This window comes from Danio rerio, chromosome 21 (assembly GCF_052040795.2).
Source record: "Danio rerio strain M-AB ecotype USA chromosome 21, GRCz13ab, whole genome shotgun sequence".
Taxonomy (NCBI): domain Eukaryota; kingdom Metazoa; phylum Chordata; class Actinopteri; order Cypriniformes; family Danionidae; genus Danio; species Danio rerio.
Window position 1 is genome coordinate 24,310,972 of NC_141041.1, and position 18,114 is coordinate 24,329,085.

The 18,114-nt window shown below is 34.8% G+C and overlaps 1 protein-coding gene across 2 annotated transcripts in view; it reads right to left on the bottom strand.

Annotated features, from left to right (window-relative positions):
* Positions 1–16,176, bottom strand: part of dub (duboraya) — a 33,643-nt gene extending 17,467 nt beyond the window's left edge. Inside the window, exon 1 of one of the 2 annotated variants that reach the window (XM_087300136.1) lies at positions 16,071–16,176. In XM_087300136.1, coding sequence (XP_087156262.1) covers positions 16,071–16,076 — 6 coding nt within the window. In that variant the 5' untranslated portion in view covers positions 16,077–16,176. 2 annotated transcript variants of the gene reach the window in all.
* Positions 16,177–18,114: the final 1,938 nt, after the last annotated feature.

The window sequence follows — 18,114 nt, forward strand, 5'->3', positions numbered from 1 at the left end:
AAACGTGTTAAAGTAATAGCTTTAAGTGTCTGTAATGCCGTCACCGTGCTGCTGTCATCTTCACTCGTTGAAACGGCTCCATGGCAGCAGGATTACAGACTCGAGGTGCCGCATGGGTCAAACACCTGAAGCACGAGTTAGATTTACTTCTAAAAGGCTCACAGTAAGATTACGTATTAAATCCATTTACAAACACGAAAACTAAGGAGGTTTTTGCTATAATTTTAGTTAGTTTCAGTTAGTTTTGTTTGTACACAATACAGTTTCAGTAAGTTCTATTTTTTTTAAAAACTCGTTTTCATTTTGATTTCAGTTAACGACAATTATTTAACATTTTAGTATTAGTTTTTTTGTTCATTTTTGTTAACTATAATAACTAACTATAATAACCTAAAGCCACCTAAGCAATATTAGTCGTTTGGCCAGGAGCACAATAAAAGCTATGCAATCAGATTGTATTTTTGTAAGATTATATGAAAGGGGCAAAATTTCAAAAATGGCAATCAGTAGGCAAGGGGAGATAGATATACTGTAGATATACCCCCATTATTCTGTATAAGACTGATTCCCAGTCTTCATCTGAAATTGTAATTCCCAGATCGTCCTCCCACACTGATTTTTTTTGGGAATGGGATGTATTAGTTGGTGCCATCATTTTTTAAGAGAGTGATCATATAAACCCGTTCCAAATTGTGGGTCTCTCCAGTAAATTATCAAATGAGGAGCTAGAAGGCGATGCCTGATTTTTCACACTAAATCATAAATTTGGAGATATCAGGAAAAGTTGTTATTTGGAATATTAAACTTTTAAACATCAAAACATTTTGCCACTAAACAGTAATTGTGACATTTTTGTAGTGATTGCACGGGTTGTGGACTGACACACACCAGACATCAGAATCACTGCTTTATTTTAAATAGATTTTATTAAATGCTGCAGCTATAGTTTGTTCTCTCCATTTCGAAGATTTTCTGTTGGTTATGCTGCTCATATTAGTGTATGTTTACAGTCAATTAAAGCTTTTAACCATTCATATTTCATCAATCGCCTTGCTTTCCACCTAAAAGAAATCTGCCTGGAGGCTTTCAGAATCAGCAAGTGCAGCGTCTAGCATTGATAAATACCCATGAACCTGCTACTTCAACCAATCAGATTTCGAGTAGGCTACACTGGGGCCATCGAGCAGGTGCAAGACAACATCAGCATTTTCTCAGCATTTTCTTTTTCAAAACAATTGAACAGTATTATAATTATTGTAGATTATCAGTGCATTGTGAATAAAACATTAGCCAACTTTAAGTGTAAAAAAGTTGTCAATGACCGCCAGTGGAAAACAACCACACATCTTTTGGCATCGGCGAAAGATTCATCATGAAATGAAAAATACTTGAGTATGGTAGATTTATTATTAGTTTCAATTTTTTTTAATCTTTGCTTTGTAACTTGAGATAGAAAGCTGCGTTAAACTTAAAGTACACTGTAAAAATGCAGGGTTCCACACAATTCCTTCATGTCGAGCCAACACAAATCGATTAAGTTCACTTAAACATTTTAACAAATCTAAGTAGATTGAATATGACACTATTCACTTAAGAATTATGTTGCAACTCATTTTTAATAAGTAGTTTGACGATCGCATTCACAAGTCAAACTGTAAAGGTTATTAACTGTTCTTGTTCTTCGGTCACAGTCCTACTGGCAAAGGCAAACCAGCGGGAGATTCACGTGAGGATGAGAGTCAAGTAGGCTATGTGTTAAAACACGTACAGTAATACACTTTGCTTTATCTCATATAAATTATTTTAATGTTGCTTGCTCAATTTGCTGGCAGAGCAGTGTTAACTAGTATTTTGCTCCTGCAGTGCACTGACAGATAGGCGGGGAGACACCTGAAGATGATATGCTGTAGAGTCAGCTTTGTTAATAATTCGATCAACATTAAAGTGCATGTAATAACCTTATTTGTTTAATGCCAATGCTATCTGTATAAAAATTAATTTGTTTGGTTTGATATATTTTGGTAAGAACAACTATATTTTGGACAAATTTTTGTCTCTGTTTTAGATAATTCTAGATTTGTTTATTGCGATAGTAATAGCATTTATTTTTATTACATGAGATACATGTTAGATTGCCCTGTTAGATTGTTATTTTTGAGTAATGTGTATGGTTTCTATTTTTGTAATATTATTATGATGGTATTTAGAGCTGTATTATTTATGTAGGATGACACTGAAGGCCTAGTTTCGCCACTGTATTAATGAATATATAACAATTCATACTTCTCAGAATTTAGTTTGTATCTAGCAATTTTGAGTTATAACTTTGAAGTGTATAGCTGCTATTTAAAGGGAAAATGTCTTTGTTGAGATTTAGAACAACTTTAAAATTAGAATGTAAACTTGGAAACAATAATTGTAACTTGGTTCAAATCTCAGCATTTTGAGATAAATTGAGAATTGTAAAATATAAACTGGATGTTTTTCTAGCAAAGCCTGATTCCATATACAGTTGATGTCAGAATTATTAGCCCCCCTTTGAATCCTTCTTTCTTTTTTAAATATTTCCCAAATTATGTTTAACAGAGCAAGGAAATTTTCACAGCATGTCTGATTATATATATATATATATATATATATATATATATATATATATATATATATATATATATATATATATATATATATATATATATTTTTTTTTTTTTTTTTTTTTTTGCAGGAGAAAGTCTTATTTGTTTTACTTTGGCTGGAATAAAAGCAGTTTTTAATTTTTAAAAAACATTTTAAGGTCAATATTATTAGCCCCTTTAAGCTATTTTTTTTTTCAATAGTCTACAGAACAAACCATTGTTATACAATAACTTGCCTAATTAGCCTAACCTGCCTAGTCAACCTAATTAACCTAGTCAAGCCTTTAAATGTCACTTTCAGCTGTATAGAAGTGTCTTGAAAATATCTAGTCAAATATTATTTACTGTCATCATGGCAAAGATAAAATAAATCAGTTATTAGAAATGAATAATTATTATGAATAAACCTATTATGTTTAGAAATGTGTTAAAAAAATCTTCTCCGTTAAGGAAAAATTGGGGAAAAAATTAACAGGGGGGCGAATAATTTAACTGTATATATATTTTTCGCACCTCTGAGGAAAAATGGTGATGTTTCTGAATTCAGAGGAAGAGAAAGTCAGAGTTGCAAAATATGAAATGAGAATTGTGAGATTTAAACTCAGATTTGCAGGATGCTAACCGTTTAATTCTCACAATTTTCTGGCCAAAATTGTGTTTGTATTGAGTTAAAAACTTGCAATTCTAAGATTATATCTTGATATTCTGAGAAAATATCTTGATAAATCTTGATATTCTCAGAATTGTGAGATTTAAAGTCAGACATTTATTCAGTTATCCCAGCAGGCACAGGACATCAACATGATGTCAGATTGATTTTGCACCCTTGTGTTGTGGGGATTTTGCATTTTGTTTGGAAATGAAAATCAGGTCGACGTCAGAACCCAACCTCCGACGTCAGTGTCCAGCGTTCAGCCTAATATCAACTAAATATAAACAGGTAATGGTGTTACAGCTTGATGTTGTGTGGACAATACTCCTATGATGTCTATTAGACGTTGGATTTCGGTTGCCATACCTGACTAATAGTTAGTATTTGACATCAATATAAGGGTTGGTTTAAATAGGATGTTGACCCGATGTTGGATTTTGGTCACTTTCCAACACAACCTAAAATCAACCAAATACCAACGTCATTTAATGCTGTTATCGGAAGTTAAAATATTGTTGTCCTGCCTAGACATTAAATTTTGGTCACCCGATGTTACAACCTAAATCTTACCTAATATAAACATCTTATGACATTGTGTGCCTGCTGGGATAGGTGTAAACGCTGATTTGAGAGGGAAGTTTATATATTCTGTTTATATCTTGCAATTCTGTCTTTATTTCTCAGATTTTTATATCTTCATCTTGCAGTTCTGAGAAAAAAAATACTAATTTCAATGTTTTTAATCCTGTGGTGGAAACAGAATTAGCTAAAAACTTGAGCATAACTCACAAATGGTTTCGTTTTGAAAGGTTTAAATCATGCGCTGTGTGTTTCACATGTTAAGCACAGGGCGGTGAGCTCATTACTACTCATTTAAGGCAGGGTGCGGGCAGCTTTTCCCTTGGGACCCAGTGGGTGGTGATTTACAGCATGTGTGTGTGTGTGCAGCTGTGTCTGTACTTTTAACACACACACACACCTGCAGCGATGACCCCCGATGATGACATCACCTCTGCAGTCGTCACTAATAGCGTCTCCCACACTTTTACCACCTTAATAAACACTGTTTCAGATTCATTCCAAAGCTTACTTTACTACAGTTGGCAGCTGTAAGCCGACACACATCGAGTAAACAAGGCAACAAACAGCAGAACGTAATCAGTTCAGCATGAGTCTTTCTTCATTTCCAAAACAGAGGCTTGTTTCATTATGATACGCTTGCGTTTTGCCGTGGTGCAGATTGGAGCTCATTAAACACAAGGCCATCATGAGTGTGGGAGCAGTTATGTGTAAAAAAAACACTGAAGTAAGAGGGACTCTGGGGTATTTCATCTGCATTTCCTCTTCAACTGCCTCAACCACATTGTGACATGCAGAAGCTGCTTTTTCAGAAGTAGAAACTTGAAGTAAAAACTATATTTAACAGAGAGAAAAGGATTAATAATTATCTGCTAAATCTAGAACAATTATTATATTATATTATATTATATTATATTATATTATATTATATTATATTATATTATATTATATTATATTATATTATATTATAGTAGCAACAATACTGTTCACAAATTCAGTAAATATTTAGTAAGATTTTTTTTTTGAGTTTTAAACTTTTAATCAGAAATGATGTCTTTAATCAAAACTAATCATAAGTCACAGTAAAAAATGTTAGTGTTTGAAAAGATTTCTGTTTCTATGAAATGCTCTTAAACTTTATATTTATCAAAAATAAAAAAAATGCATTTTATTATTTATAATACAATATTAATATAATTTATAAAGGATTTTGGCACAACAGTAATTTTACTTTCTTTGGAATTTATATTTTATATGTTTTTATGCACTTTAAATAAATGTAGCATAAGATCATTTTGTAGCATAAGATAATTTTTATTTTGTAACTAGTTACTTAATCTTATAAAATCGTCCATTTTAAAAGGTTTCAGCATTGAATTACTGCCCTAAGAAAATGGTTGAAATGAACTATACAATAAATTAATACACAACGCTCAGCAAATATAAGTACACCCCTCACAAATCTCTCATTTAAATGAAGTTTAATATGAACTAATTTCGAGAGGAGCACATGCTCATGATTGACCCAGCCGGCCCCCATTAGGTAATCATGATCCTTCAATCAAAGGATCCCAAGTCACTATACATATCCTCATTTCCTTTCTACAACTATCTTCGTTTAGAAGAAACCCTCCTCCTCCCCTTCTTCCACCTTTATCCAGAATGAGCGGCACTGTTGCCTCACAGCAAGAATGCCAATGGCGTTGGGTCCTCTCTGGATCATTTGGTATTTCTGTGTGGAGTTTGCATGTTCTCCCTGTGTCCGCATGGGTTTCCCCTGGGTTCCTTGATTTCCTCCCACCATCCAAAAATGCTCTATATTATAGATCAAATAAGCCTAAATCTTTTTCTAAATGTCTTACTCTCTGGAAGTTCACCTTAGCCTTAGCAGCGGTGGAGTTTGAGATCAACCTAAGCTCAATCTCCCCTCGCCCTGCAAAAGGGGGGAGCCCTGAGCCCAAGGATCCCATGAGCTTAGGGCTCTCTCCCGGGACAGCATGCCAAACAACTATGTATAAATCATGAGCTTAGTGTAAACTCTTGAAATGAGGATTTTCTATAGAATGTTTTACAATATTATATTTTTTCATATACATTTGATAAATCAGTACTTAAGCCAAATCTGGAGATAATCTAACAAAATAACTTAGGATAGTGAAAAAACAAGTAGCCCAAATTTATGTAAAAATATTACATAATACTATATATAAGGGCACAACAATAAAGACTGCCTGATGATGACACTCCTCCCCTCTTTAAGAAAACAGCCAATAGTGTTATGTTTATACCACAGCTCTGCCAGTGAGAGCAATAGTATCTGGATGCAGCTCTTATGATGATCTCTTAGAGATGCAATGTCAGACACAATGCACTCAATGGAGCTAGTGATGTCACTGGGAGGGGTAGGGTTAGGGGTGGGGTTAGCCACACCCCTCTCAGTGTGAGTGGTTTAGCACAAGCGCATCAAATGAACAGCAAACGAAAAATGTCTTGAAGGGGGCAGGACATGTCAGTTACTACACTGAAAAAAATCATCTGCAAAATTGTTGCAAACCATTTATATGTGCTGAATCTAAACAAACAAATTAAATTTAGTAATGTTTAACTACATTTTTTAATTTAGCCCAAATAAATTGTTTACAACCACTTAACTTAATCCAAGGAATCATCTTTGAATATTTTTTTCAGTGTATAGAGCATTTGATTAGTCAGAAGATTTGTGGAAATCTGATGAGTTGACGACGTGAAAATCATTGATTCATTAAGGCAGAAGTGACAAACTGCAGGATTTCGGTGTTTTAGCTTCATTCATTTAGTCATTTTCCTTTAGCTTAGTCCCTTTATTTATCAGTATTCGCCACAGTGGAATGAACTGCCAACTTATCTAGCATAGGTTATACACACCGCATGCCCTTCCAGCCAAAACCCAGTACTGGGAAAATATTTATAACTTGTAAAAACATTAATTTTATTACTGTTTTGGAGCACACTAGCTCATAGATATCCTTAAGACTGACATACTTTTAACTTTAAAGACTAAAACTTTGTACTCTGTTGGAGTAAAATCAATTTTAACTCTGTTAGAATGAATAACACTTTTATTAAATTACTTTTATGATTTTATAACTTGTGATTTTTATGAATTTCACATTTATGAAGCCTAAATATTTTTCCCAACAAAGCAACATGAACATGACTCTGGAGCATGTGTGTTATATGTGACATAAAATTAGTTTATGTGCTAAATCTGTGACGTTTACTGTCAATCAGGACAGTTTTATTTACACACACAGGCTTCCAACACAAAAATCTCCAGATGCTTTTATGAAAGCCAGACTGAAACAATGAACGACTGTCTATACTAATATTACCATACAAAAAATTAAGCATCTATATTCCATCTGCCTTTAACTCAGAAACTGTGAAAACCTCATCTAAAACCAGAACGTTAACCTTACTGAACTAAAAAAAAAAACAATCAAACCCAAACGCTCTCTTCATTTTAGACATCCACCAATACAAGCTGTTGATTGTGATCCAGCCAGTGGAAAACAGAATCTTATTAGTGCCCCACAAAGAATCTGTTGTATGTCAGGGGCTTGAAGAACATGAGGAAGCGGCCATGATTCAATTTACACCGAGACATGTGCTCTAATAGGAGCGGATGCACTGGAAGGAAAGCAGTCTTTCCAATTTAAAGCCCAAAATATTGGATCACAGACACTTCCACCTACACACATCAAATATTACAGGCCTTGCTTTCCAAAACATATCAGAATGCAATTTATTAAGCAATACATTCACATAACTGCCATACAAAGCTAAAAAGTGGGCCTAAGCTAGATTTCATGGTCAATTTTCTCTTTTTGAAGCCAATGAAATTTCTCACAAATGAAGTTATTCAAGTCATATTGGTCTACTTATAGAAAGATACCCATTATACCAGACTCAGTGGCAGCCAGGCTGGTGCAGGACTCTTGTTGCAGTTTGCTCTTTGCCAGCAGGCTCTTTTTTTAATATCTGTGACATTGTGAGAACATTGAGTGACTGATGGCACCTCGAGCGCAGTCTTAAGTCCTTCAAGACCAACTAGCCTGAGCTGTGATGTTAAAGACAGACACGTGCATAGAAAATACAACTCATTCTTATTCACTTGATTCATACAATACAATAATTTAAAGCCCAAATCATTCTACTGCAGAACACAAAGGAAGATATTTTGAAGTATGTTGGGAACCAAAGTGTTTTTCTCTTGTGAGAAATGAATCAAACTGATTTCCTCATGTGTTGCGCGATTGGCTGTTTTCTGCACGTCTCACACTTTCAGATGCATGTGGTCCAGAGGTGATGAAAAACACTGGGTTAAAGAGTTTAAGAAACCCTCCAGTAATGTTTTTTTTTTTTTTCAATTTAACATATGTGTGTGTTCACATATCAGAGCAAATGTTAGCACCTGTCAGCTTTAATTGTGGGGAAAACTGGATCACTTGGAGCTAATTTCATCTTTCGAATTTACAGTCATTGTTGGAGTGGGATCAAAATCGGTGACGTAGCGATCTTATGCCTGTCCAGAGATGACGTGTCAGTTTGTCATTATCAATTACAGCTGAGTTTTCTTATCCTTTGAGAAGAGCCTGCTTCTTAATTATTCATGAGGGCACATGTTTTCTGAAGGTAATGCAGACCTGCCAAGCTTTGATACTGTATCCAAGCACGGCACGCAGAATTTAGCAGTTTATGAAGGGTCGTATGTGTTTATTTCCATGATTCACAGGGTTTGTTGCATGTTTTTCTCTGCAATGCTGTCTGGTACGATACAGCAAAGCTGTTGGTCTGCAGCAAGCATTTTCATCAGAAGAGCTGTGCGAGAATTGGGGAATGGCAGACTTTGTCTTTTATCAGTTAAGGTCGTTACCATTCAGACACATTGCCTATATCTGGGCTGCTGTGTTCGCCCATGTTTAAAATCCTCCAGATTACCAGCAGGGCCAAATGGTTCAGTTAGACAGGACAAGAGACCTGCTGCACTGCTATCCACTGTCTGCAATTCAGACCCAGAGATTGAGGAGAGAAGGCCTCCTTGTTTATAGTGTTTACATGATTATCTAATGATATAACAAATTGTGGTTATGTGTATATGAGATTATGAATAACAAATGTAGCAGGACATTACATTACTTACTGTTTATTTCTTTGCATTTTAACTTTGTAAACTATAAAATCCTGGCACCCCTCTTTTTCAACTGCTCTGGCCACGCCCAATCCTCCCTCTACTTGCAGAGCTCTACGCCCATCTCTGAGCAGTTTTTGAAAAAATTCTGAGGTAGTTAATTATGATTAAATTGCCTCTTGTTACAGTTATAAAATAGTTTGACAACAAGCAGGAAATGTTCATGGGCCAATAACATGACCACATTAAAATGGTCTGTATCAAGCATTGAGAAACAATTTAACCTCTTCTTAACCAATTTGAGTTTGTTCGGTTTTATTAACCCAAAACTTACTTTGCAACCTGGTTTGTTCAACTTGTATTATGCAACAAGCCTATAAACTGCTTTTTTTGTGTTTATTGTGCAATGTTCTCTGAGGTCCACTTATAACGTAATCAAAAATGTTTGCATAAGTGATATGCTATTTTCTGTCCTGTTTGACCCCATAAGGTGTGGCAAATTGTAGACTTTAAACACCCAAGATTTTTTGCATATTTAATATATTTTTTAATATATATATATAACAGTTGGAAGGACAACTGTTTTTGGAAGCCTAAATGCTTTATAGTTGAAGGCTGCTGTAAATACATATACAGTTGAAGTCAAAATTATTCGCTATATGCAAAATTATTATGATGTTTCACAGAGAGCGACACGGTGGCGCAGTGGGTATCACAGCAAGAAGGTTGCTGGTTCAAGGCCCAGCTGGGTCAGTTGGCATTTCTGTGTGGAGTTTGCATGTTCTCCCCGTGTTAGCGTCGGTTTCCTCTGGGTGCTCCGGTTTACCCAAGAGTATGTGTGTGTGAATGAATATGGGTATGGGTGTTTCCCATGGGTGCTGGGTTGCAGCTGGAAGGGCATCCGCTGCGTAAAGCACATGCTAGATAAGTTGGCAGTTCATTCCGCTGTGGTGACCCCTGATTAATAAAGGGACTAAGCCGAAAAGAAAATGAATAAATGAATAAACATTAACAAAGGAAAGAATTTTTCAGTGTTTTCTATAATATTTTTTCTTCTAAAGAAAGTCTTATTTGATTTAATTTGGCTAGAATAAAAGCAGTTTTAAATAAAAAAAAAACATTTTAAAGTTAATATTATTAACCCCATTAAGCAGTATTTTTTGGATTGTCTATAGAACAAACCGCTGTGACTTGCCTAGTTACCCTAACTTGCCTAATTAACCTAGTTAGGCCTTTAAATGTCACTTTAAGCAGAATACTAGTATCTTGAATAATATCTTGTAAAATATTATGTACTGTCATCATGGCATAATTAAACATTAAACAGAAATTGGTGGGGGGGGGGTAAATTACAAGGGGGCTAATAATTCAGAAGGGATAATAATTCTGTTCAACTGTACATTTCAAATAAACTATAATAACAGACAAAGCAAAAGTGACCAAGTAATGAAAACAGTTACATAAACGTGTGTGGTGCGACATTACTTTTAGATGTATTTTAGTCATCACAGCACCATTTTACATTTAATGTTTTTAAATTTTTTTAAAGTGTTTGTATATGTAGATGACTCTGCAACAAATCAAAGTGGAAAAAGACCAAGCTCTTGTTGTCTTCTGAGCCATCTCTAGTAGACAGACCTACAGTAGCCTCTTGTTATGCATGTGAATCAGTGGGCGGAGCTAAACAGGTAGTGATGTAATGTAGAAGTGGGCATTGATTTTCTGTGAAGGTGGAGTTTAAACAAAAAGTAAAGTGTCACCTTCAACACCCTTCCCATTCGGCAGTTTCATTAAGCTGTTTTTAGACTAACAAGAAAGTTTTGACTTCAGTAAACTGACAGGATGTTTTATAGTACATCGACCTCTTAGATGTCAAACAATTAAGGGAATTTCGATTTCTTAGTCCATGATCTCTTTAAGACTACAAGCCAGCATTTCTTTACTAAAGGCAACAGAGATCAAGGACAATGGTTTCTTCTAGAGTAATCTCTCCAGTGCCCCAGCACTATGACCTCATGTTCTGGCTCGCAGTATCTGGAAGTGAATGTTGTGCTGGAAAAATCGAGCCTTCACGAAACACTCTGGTGTGAGTCAGCGAGCTGTGATGAAGGACTCCACCTAGCACCCGTCCCATCAGAGCCCAGGCCTTGAATCAGTCATAGTCTTACAGGAATATGTAATGACAACATCGACAAATGAACATCCAGACGAAGGACCTGACCGTAACGTCACCGAAAAATGGCATTTCATTGAGTTTTACATCATTTGCTAATACTCCAGATGAAGTCATCATGTCCCAGAATTTTGATGGGACAAGTTAACACCCATAGAGCACAAAGTTCAGCAAGTTCTTTCTGAGGTAATGAACAATCGATCTCCAGTACAAAGAGCAAACATTATATACAAGTCTTTCAGGGAGGACGTGAGTATTACAGTCAGTTAATGTCATGTTGCAATAACATTTCCTTTCTCCAGATCTCTGTGTCATCTATGAGCTAACCGTGTGGTTGTGTTGAGTTCAGAAAAGAGCGGCTGGACGCCCTGACAGCTGCCACTGACTCGCATGCTCACATAGCTGACATTCAGGAGATAATCAACTTAAATAGCCAGAAGTCCATGCGCTACAGTGCTAGGAGAGTCAACATGAATAGCAAAAAGCTTTAAAGCAGAAATGCAACCAATCCAGGGTTTGAACATTCTTTGCTGGCAGGACTTAAATAATTTTTTAACATAACTCAGCTAGGAAATGGGCTCACAGAGGACGGTTTCTCTGATAATATGTAAACGCTGAGTTTTTCTCACCAATCTCAAGATTTCAATCTCTGAGTTTCAGTTCTTCTGACCACAAAGTCCTTTCTCACACTATACAAAAGTAGCACAGGGACAGGCAGTTGTAGGTTTTCAAGTTTTGGTTACTTGCTTGTGGGTTTTGTTATTTATATTTTAGCCATTTAGTTTTACTTATTGGTTTATTTCAATGATCAACAGCCAAATGGAAACTGGCTAACCCTTAGCCTACATGATCAACAATTATCAGAAAAGACAATTATAGCTATAGTGTTAAAGTGTCACATGTTGTACTTTAGATTTATTTAGCTATTTTATTAAACCTGTTAAAGACAAAAGCTTCAGAAATTAATCATAACAAGAAAATTTGATGCTGTCATAAATCTAAATATGATAGTTTGTTTTATGCTTTTTCTATTTATTATTAGGTATTTTCAGTTGCATGAAAATTTGTGTTAATAAGAATGTAGTGAGAAATTTAATGAATTTTGAAATGTCATGAGTTCAGCTGCTGGCCATGCAATCAAACATACAATCTGATGTAAGTGACGTCATCTTTTGCTACTGCATCGTTGTTAAATAAAGAAAACATTGCACAAGTGACTTTTTTTCTAAATCTTGGCCCATTTTTATAACAAAAAGGGATCGATGAAAAGGTGTGAAGCACCAAAAAGTGGCCTATATTATTATTAATTTTTAATACTAATTTGGCTATTGTTGTTGTTATCCATGATTTTTCAAATTGACTTTTTTTTTTTTTCAAGAGAGGCTACAAAAATAAAAATCGCGAAGCTTTACATTATTGTTATTAATATTATTATTGTTTAATTTTTATTATTCAAAAGGCCAAATTCTGACTGAGGAAAGTTGAATGAGCTGACCAGTTTGTTATTTGCCTAATAGATGACAGTAGTCTACAGTTTATAACTATAATCTAATTAAAAGTAAAACAATCAAATTATCATCAAAACTTTTCTAATTATATAAGATGTAATAAATTTGCATTTTAAAAATAAGTATTTATTCATATTTCTGTATTTTTGGTACATCAAAACATTTGGTTATGATGTCCACCGGATAAGCGAATCCAGCTAAAAATAGTGCTAAACTAAAAATAGTGAGGTGAATAACTGCAAAAAGGTCTACTGCAAGAAACAACCACCCCTTTCACCATGCTGGCTATGGGCCTTTCAAAGTATAATTTTAATCAAGTACTTCACGAAAGAAAATCAAACTCAAAAAGGCATTGTACTGAAGATGTGGCATTTGTTTTATTAGTTATGAATTATTGTAATATTAACAAGGGCATTGAGCTGTGTATAGGAACTTTTAGAGCTCTAAAGAAGCCAGAAATGTTAAAGGGTTCAACCCAAAGTTCAATCAAAATTAAAAAATGGTTCCAAACCTTTATTAGTTTCTTCTGTTGAACACATGAAGATAAACCATTGAAGGAAAAACAAATACTATGGAAGTCAACGGTTACTGAAACAGAAGAAACTCATAATATATTTAAAACAAGAGTGAGTAAACGATGAAGAAATTGTTATTTTATGGCGAATTACCTCTGTAAATTGAACATACATTAATCTCAAAAATCATTTAAAAATAAGGATGGAAATTTCAACTAATATAAAAACAAAAAATAAAACGGGTAAAAAGAGGTAAAAATAATACCAAATGTTTTTCTAAATTTAAATAAAAATGTCAAAATGTTTCAACTAGCTAAACAAATCATAACTTGTAGATAAAAGACCAAATAATACCATGTAAACAGTGCTAGATCACAAACGCTTATTTAGAGCAGAGATACCCAAACTAGGGCCCGCAGGCCAAAGTTGGCCCACCATCCCATCTGAGAAGAGTGGGAGAATGATGGGAAGGTTAAGGCCAATACCGTCAACAGAGCTTGTCATTTCTAATTTTTTTACGTTTTAGTCTGTTTGTTTAATTGTTGTAATACGAAAAAGCAAATGAAGTTAAAATTTTCAATGTTGTGCATGAATCAGATTTTTAAAAACTGTAAGGATCCTCGTCGAGCAAAACAAAAGTATTCAATGTATTCAGCATTATAAATGTGATTGTTTGTTTTTATTGGTTTAAGTTAATTATGAACAGGAAAAAAAAAAATATATATATATATATATATATATATATATATATATATATATATATATATATATATATATGTGTGTGTGTGTGTGTGTGTGTGTGTGTGTATATAATGAATAAAGTATTTTTCAATTTATTTTTAAATGTTAATGAATTGGGATATAACTATGGCAAGTGTAATGTAATAATTTGGTTTATTTAACTTCTGCCTCTACCACCTTTGGTTTTTGGCCCTTCATAAGAAAAAAAAATTGGGCACCCCTGATTTAGAGCAAGTGTTCTTGATTTAAACAAGCCTATACACACACAATAAAATTAATGTCTCTATTGACTGTATAGAACCAGATGTCAGCCTATGTGGGCGAAAGTTGCACTCACAAACAGTTGCACAAATTATCCAGCAAGTTGTCAAAAGCTCTTCATAAACATCTGTAGTCACTCAAAAATACTCACAGATGGAAAAACAGCGGTTAGAGCCTTCAGCCACATTCAATCAATCACAAACCGTGAAGTGAGCAGTTAAAAAAACCCCGCAAGCACAAGCATAAATGTCCCTACAAACACAAGCACGTGGGTCCACCATCCAAACCCGCCATTTTAATCTGTCATACGGATGAGGTTACACCACTTCCTGTGTCAGTTAGTTGCTGCCATTCCCGTCATACTTTCTAACTTCAGACGTGTAAAAAGAGGCCGTGTCAAAGCAACACAATTCATTGGTTAAACATCGCTGTCACTATCAACCAACACAACAACAAAACTGATACTACTAATGAGAGCAGACCCTGCAGACAAGATTATGTAAACATCATTGATGGAGCTCTGCGTGTGGTGTGGTGTGACTGATATGAACGTGTTATGCTTTATTCATATTTCACCCACTAAATCCAAACTCATATAACCCAGAAAAATACCTGTAATGTATGGAAGGTAAATGGTTATTGTTAACAATGAGAGCACCGTTTGCTTTGACGAATCTTTCTTAAGTGTGATTAATCATGTAGTAGAAATAATGGGAATTGAAACAAAAAATGCAGCAACAACAAAAGATTTTTATCAACACTAGGGCTGAATAATATATCATTTGGGCATTGATTTCGCAATGTGTATATCCACAATAGTCATATCGCAGAATTAGATCATAAAACAAAGAAATTATGACATTTTATTTTTATATTATTTATACATTGATGACCATTATTTCAAATTTGACTGTTCAAATTTTTTTACCTATATACTGTTAGACTACCCAGTAAACTATGAATCACTGTTTATTTAACTTTTATTTTTGCTTTGTCGTATTATGGACTGCACAGAAAAAAAATCAATCTAAATTCATGCAATCTTTCCAAATAGAGCTATTTAAATATTCTAGTGAAATTATAGTCATTTCGCAATATATACTGCAGCAATACAAAATATTGCAATGTCAGTTTTTTCCAATATCGTCTAGTCCTAATCAGAACATACTGTGTTAAATATGTATTTAATATTTCAAAATGTCTACAAAAATTGTTGTTACACAAATTTATGCAAGATTTTCACTTGCAATAATGTACTGCTAAATCCTGCAATATATCCGAAACAAACTAATAATGCAAATGTACATCTGTTTAATCTACAAAAGTTAATGATTGTCATCTTGAATTGTTTTGGACAGAAAAACAATGATGAGCATTAAAAATATTCTGAGGGAAAATTGCAACAAACAGTTGGTCAAAACATGACAAAAAAGACAAAATATAACAACATAGTTAATGCATAGCTCAGATAGTGGATCAGTAATTGTTTAAGAGTGTGTATAATATGAGAAACAAAAAAGTGAACAAACTATTTCACAATTTCACTCACTGTCTTATTTGTAATGCAAATGCATTCAGTTAATAAAATGCAAAGTACAAGCTTTTCACCAATAGTAACAAACGTCTAAATGTAATAACTAGTTTGCAAGAAAGCAAACTAATAATAACTGCATCTACAGAAGTGAAGACGATTTGCCATCTTGAATCCTCTCGCAGCATCTCACGTACTGAAATGCAACGGAACAACTTTTTGTTTACTCTGTAGTAAACAAAGTGTGATGCGGAGAATTGAAACGAACTTGCAAAGTTTGAAAAGAAATAAGTAAACACGTTCATACCTCCATCTTCCAAGCGCTGTGGTTGTCTTCTCAACTTATTGCGTCTGTTTTCCTGTGACACTTGCTGAAGAAGCGCGCGCTCTCTTTTCTCACAGGCGCGCGAAGTGTGCGCGCGCGCTCTCGATCACTCTCACAGAAGTCAAGAGGGTGGTCGTTAGTTATATTTAGGACTGACTCTTACAACATTTCCATGGCCGAAAAATGGTGCCATGTGCTGCTAAAAAAGCTGTTACAGAGAACTGCCTTGTAGTTTTTACATACATTTCGAAGATTACAGAAACTACTCATGAAATCTCTGTGCTGCATTCTGTGTTGAAGAAACCGTTTTATTCTAGCGGTTTTTTTGTTTCGCAAAAAACTTATTTTCTCATAAAGTACAGCACTTTTAGATAAATATTAAAATGCCGTCCATGTGACTTAGGCATAGGTCTTTTATAATATTCTATATTGAGGAGGAGGTCGCCCCCTCATGGGGGAATCCATGTTACATCACAATAATCAACATTAAATCAACACAATTACATTACTACCAAACTTAAATGTGATAAGACATATAAAGAAGGTAAACTAAAAAACAGACAAACAATTAAGACACAATTTCTCTAGGGACTCCAAAGAGATCTCAATATGACTAAAATGATAAGATATAGTCCAGAATTTGGATCTGCATACAATCCACCAGACAATTCAAGAAGTTTATAAATGTGTTACGAGTGTAAATCTTTTTTAAAAAAGGAACAAATCTCTACACTGAAGCGCTAGAGCAGGGATCACTAAACTTGTTCTTGATAGGCTGGTGTCCAACAAATTTTTGCTCCAACCATCCTCAACACTCCTGACTGGAAGTTTCAAGCATACCCAGTAAGAGCTTGATTATCCTGTTTTGGTGTGTTTGATAGGGGTTAGAGCTTAACTCTGCAGGACACCGGCCCTCCAGGATTGAGCTTGGTGACCCCTGCACCAGAGCAAATTTCTTTCATCCAGATCAAGATGTGAGAAGTAAATGCCACTTAACTGAAGGTGACTTCACCCATAACTGAAAATTGTTTTATGAACATTTTTTGTATTCTTTTCGCAACTTTCCTCTGAAAGTTCAATGCATATTTTTGAAAAAAAAAATTTCTTGGTTGATTTAATATCAAATGAGGTTTCCATTGTAAAACCCTGTAAACATGGGAATGTTTCTTTAGAAAAGTTCTTGTGAATTCATGGCGCATTACAAACAAAAGTGCTAAAATTGGAAGGTAACCTGCAGATAATATACTTAAACACTGTCGCTGAAAATCTTGCTGAGTCTAGACAGTCGGCATGCCTCTATAAGCCCAAAAAATGCTGTCTAGATTTGTAGCACACAAACCATTGTTGATGCAGAGGATATTTCTACTTATTTCAGATAGGTTGTGTAAGGTGCTGTACAATATGGGAGGAGCTTTGACAAGGGAACAACGGTTTAGTAACAGCACTGCCATTTATGGGTAAAGTGAAAGAGGAAGAAGTATTTGGTAAATTGTGTTCAGCACTGATGCGCAAAACATGTCGTCGCATGGACACTGTTTCTATGTAACATTTTAGTATCTTCTGTTTTTGAGCATGCTTTCCTAATAATCTCACAGACCAAATTTTATTTATTGTTACAAACCAACACCCATTAAAAAACAGAGGCAGTTTCACTTCAACCACAAACAGTGGAAGGACATGCAGATAAAAAAAAAACTATTATCTGATATTCACCACACAAAAATGTGCTTCCATACATAGCGCATCTACAACACTTAACAAAAGTGTACACATAAGAGAGAAAGGTGGTGAGATTAAATGTGATAAAACCTACAGCTAAGTAGGGAGTGTGCAGGAAGCCATGCTGCGTGCACTATTAAAATGTTGATAGTTTTTGACTTCATTTGTGAGGCACAGATGCCAAATATGTGAAAACACCATAATCTGATAACACACGTATGGGCCTACATTGCGGAGACGTATATTTGATACTTGTGGTAAATGGTGTTATGGAGCAGCTGAGCTACCTTCATGTTAGCTAAAACCC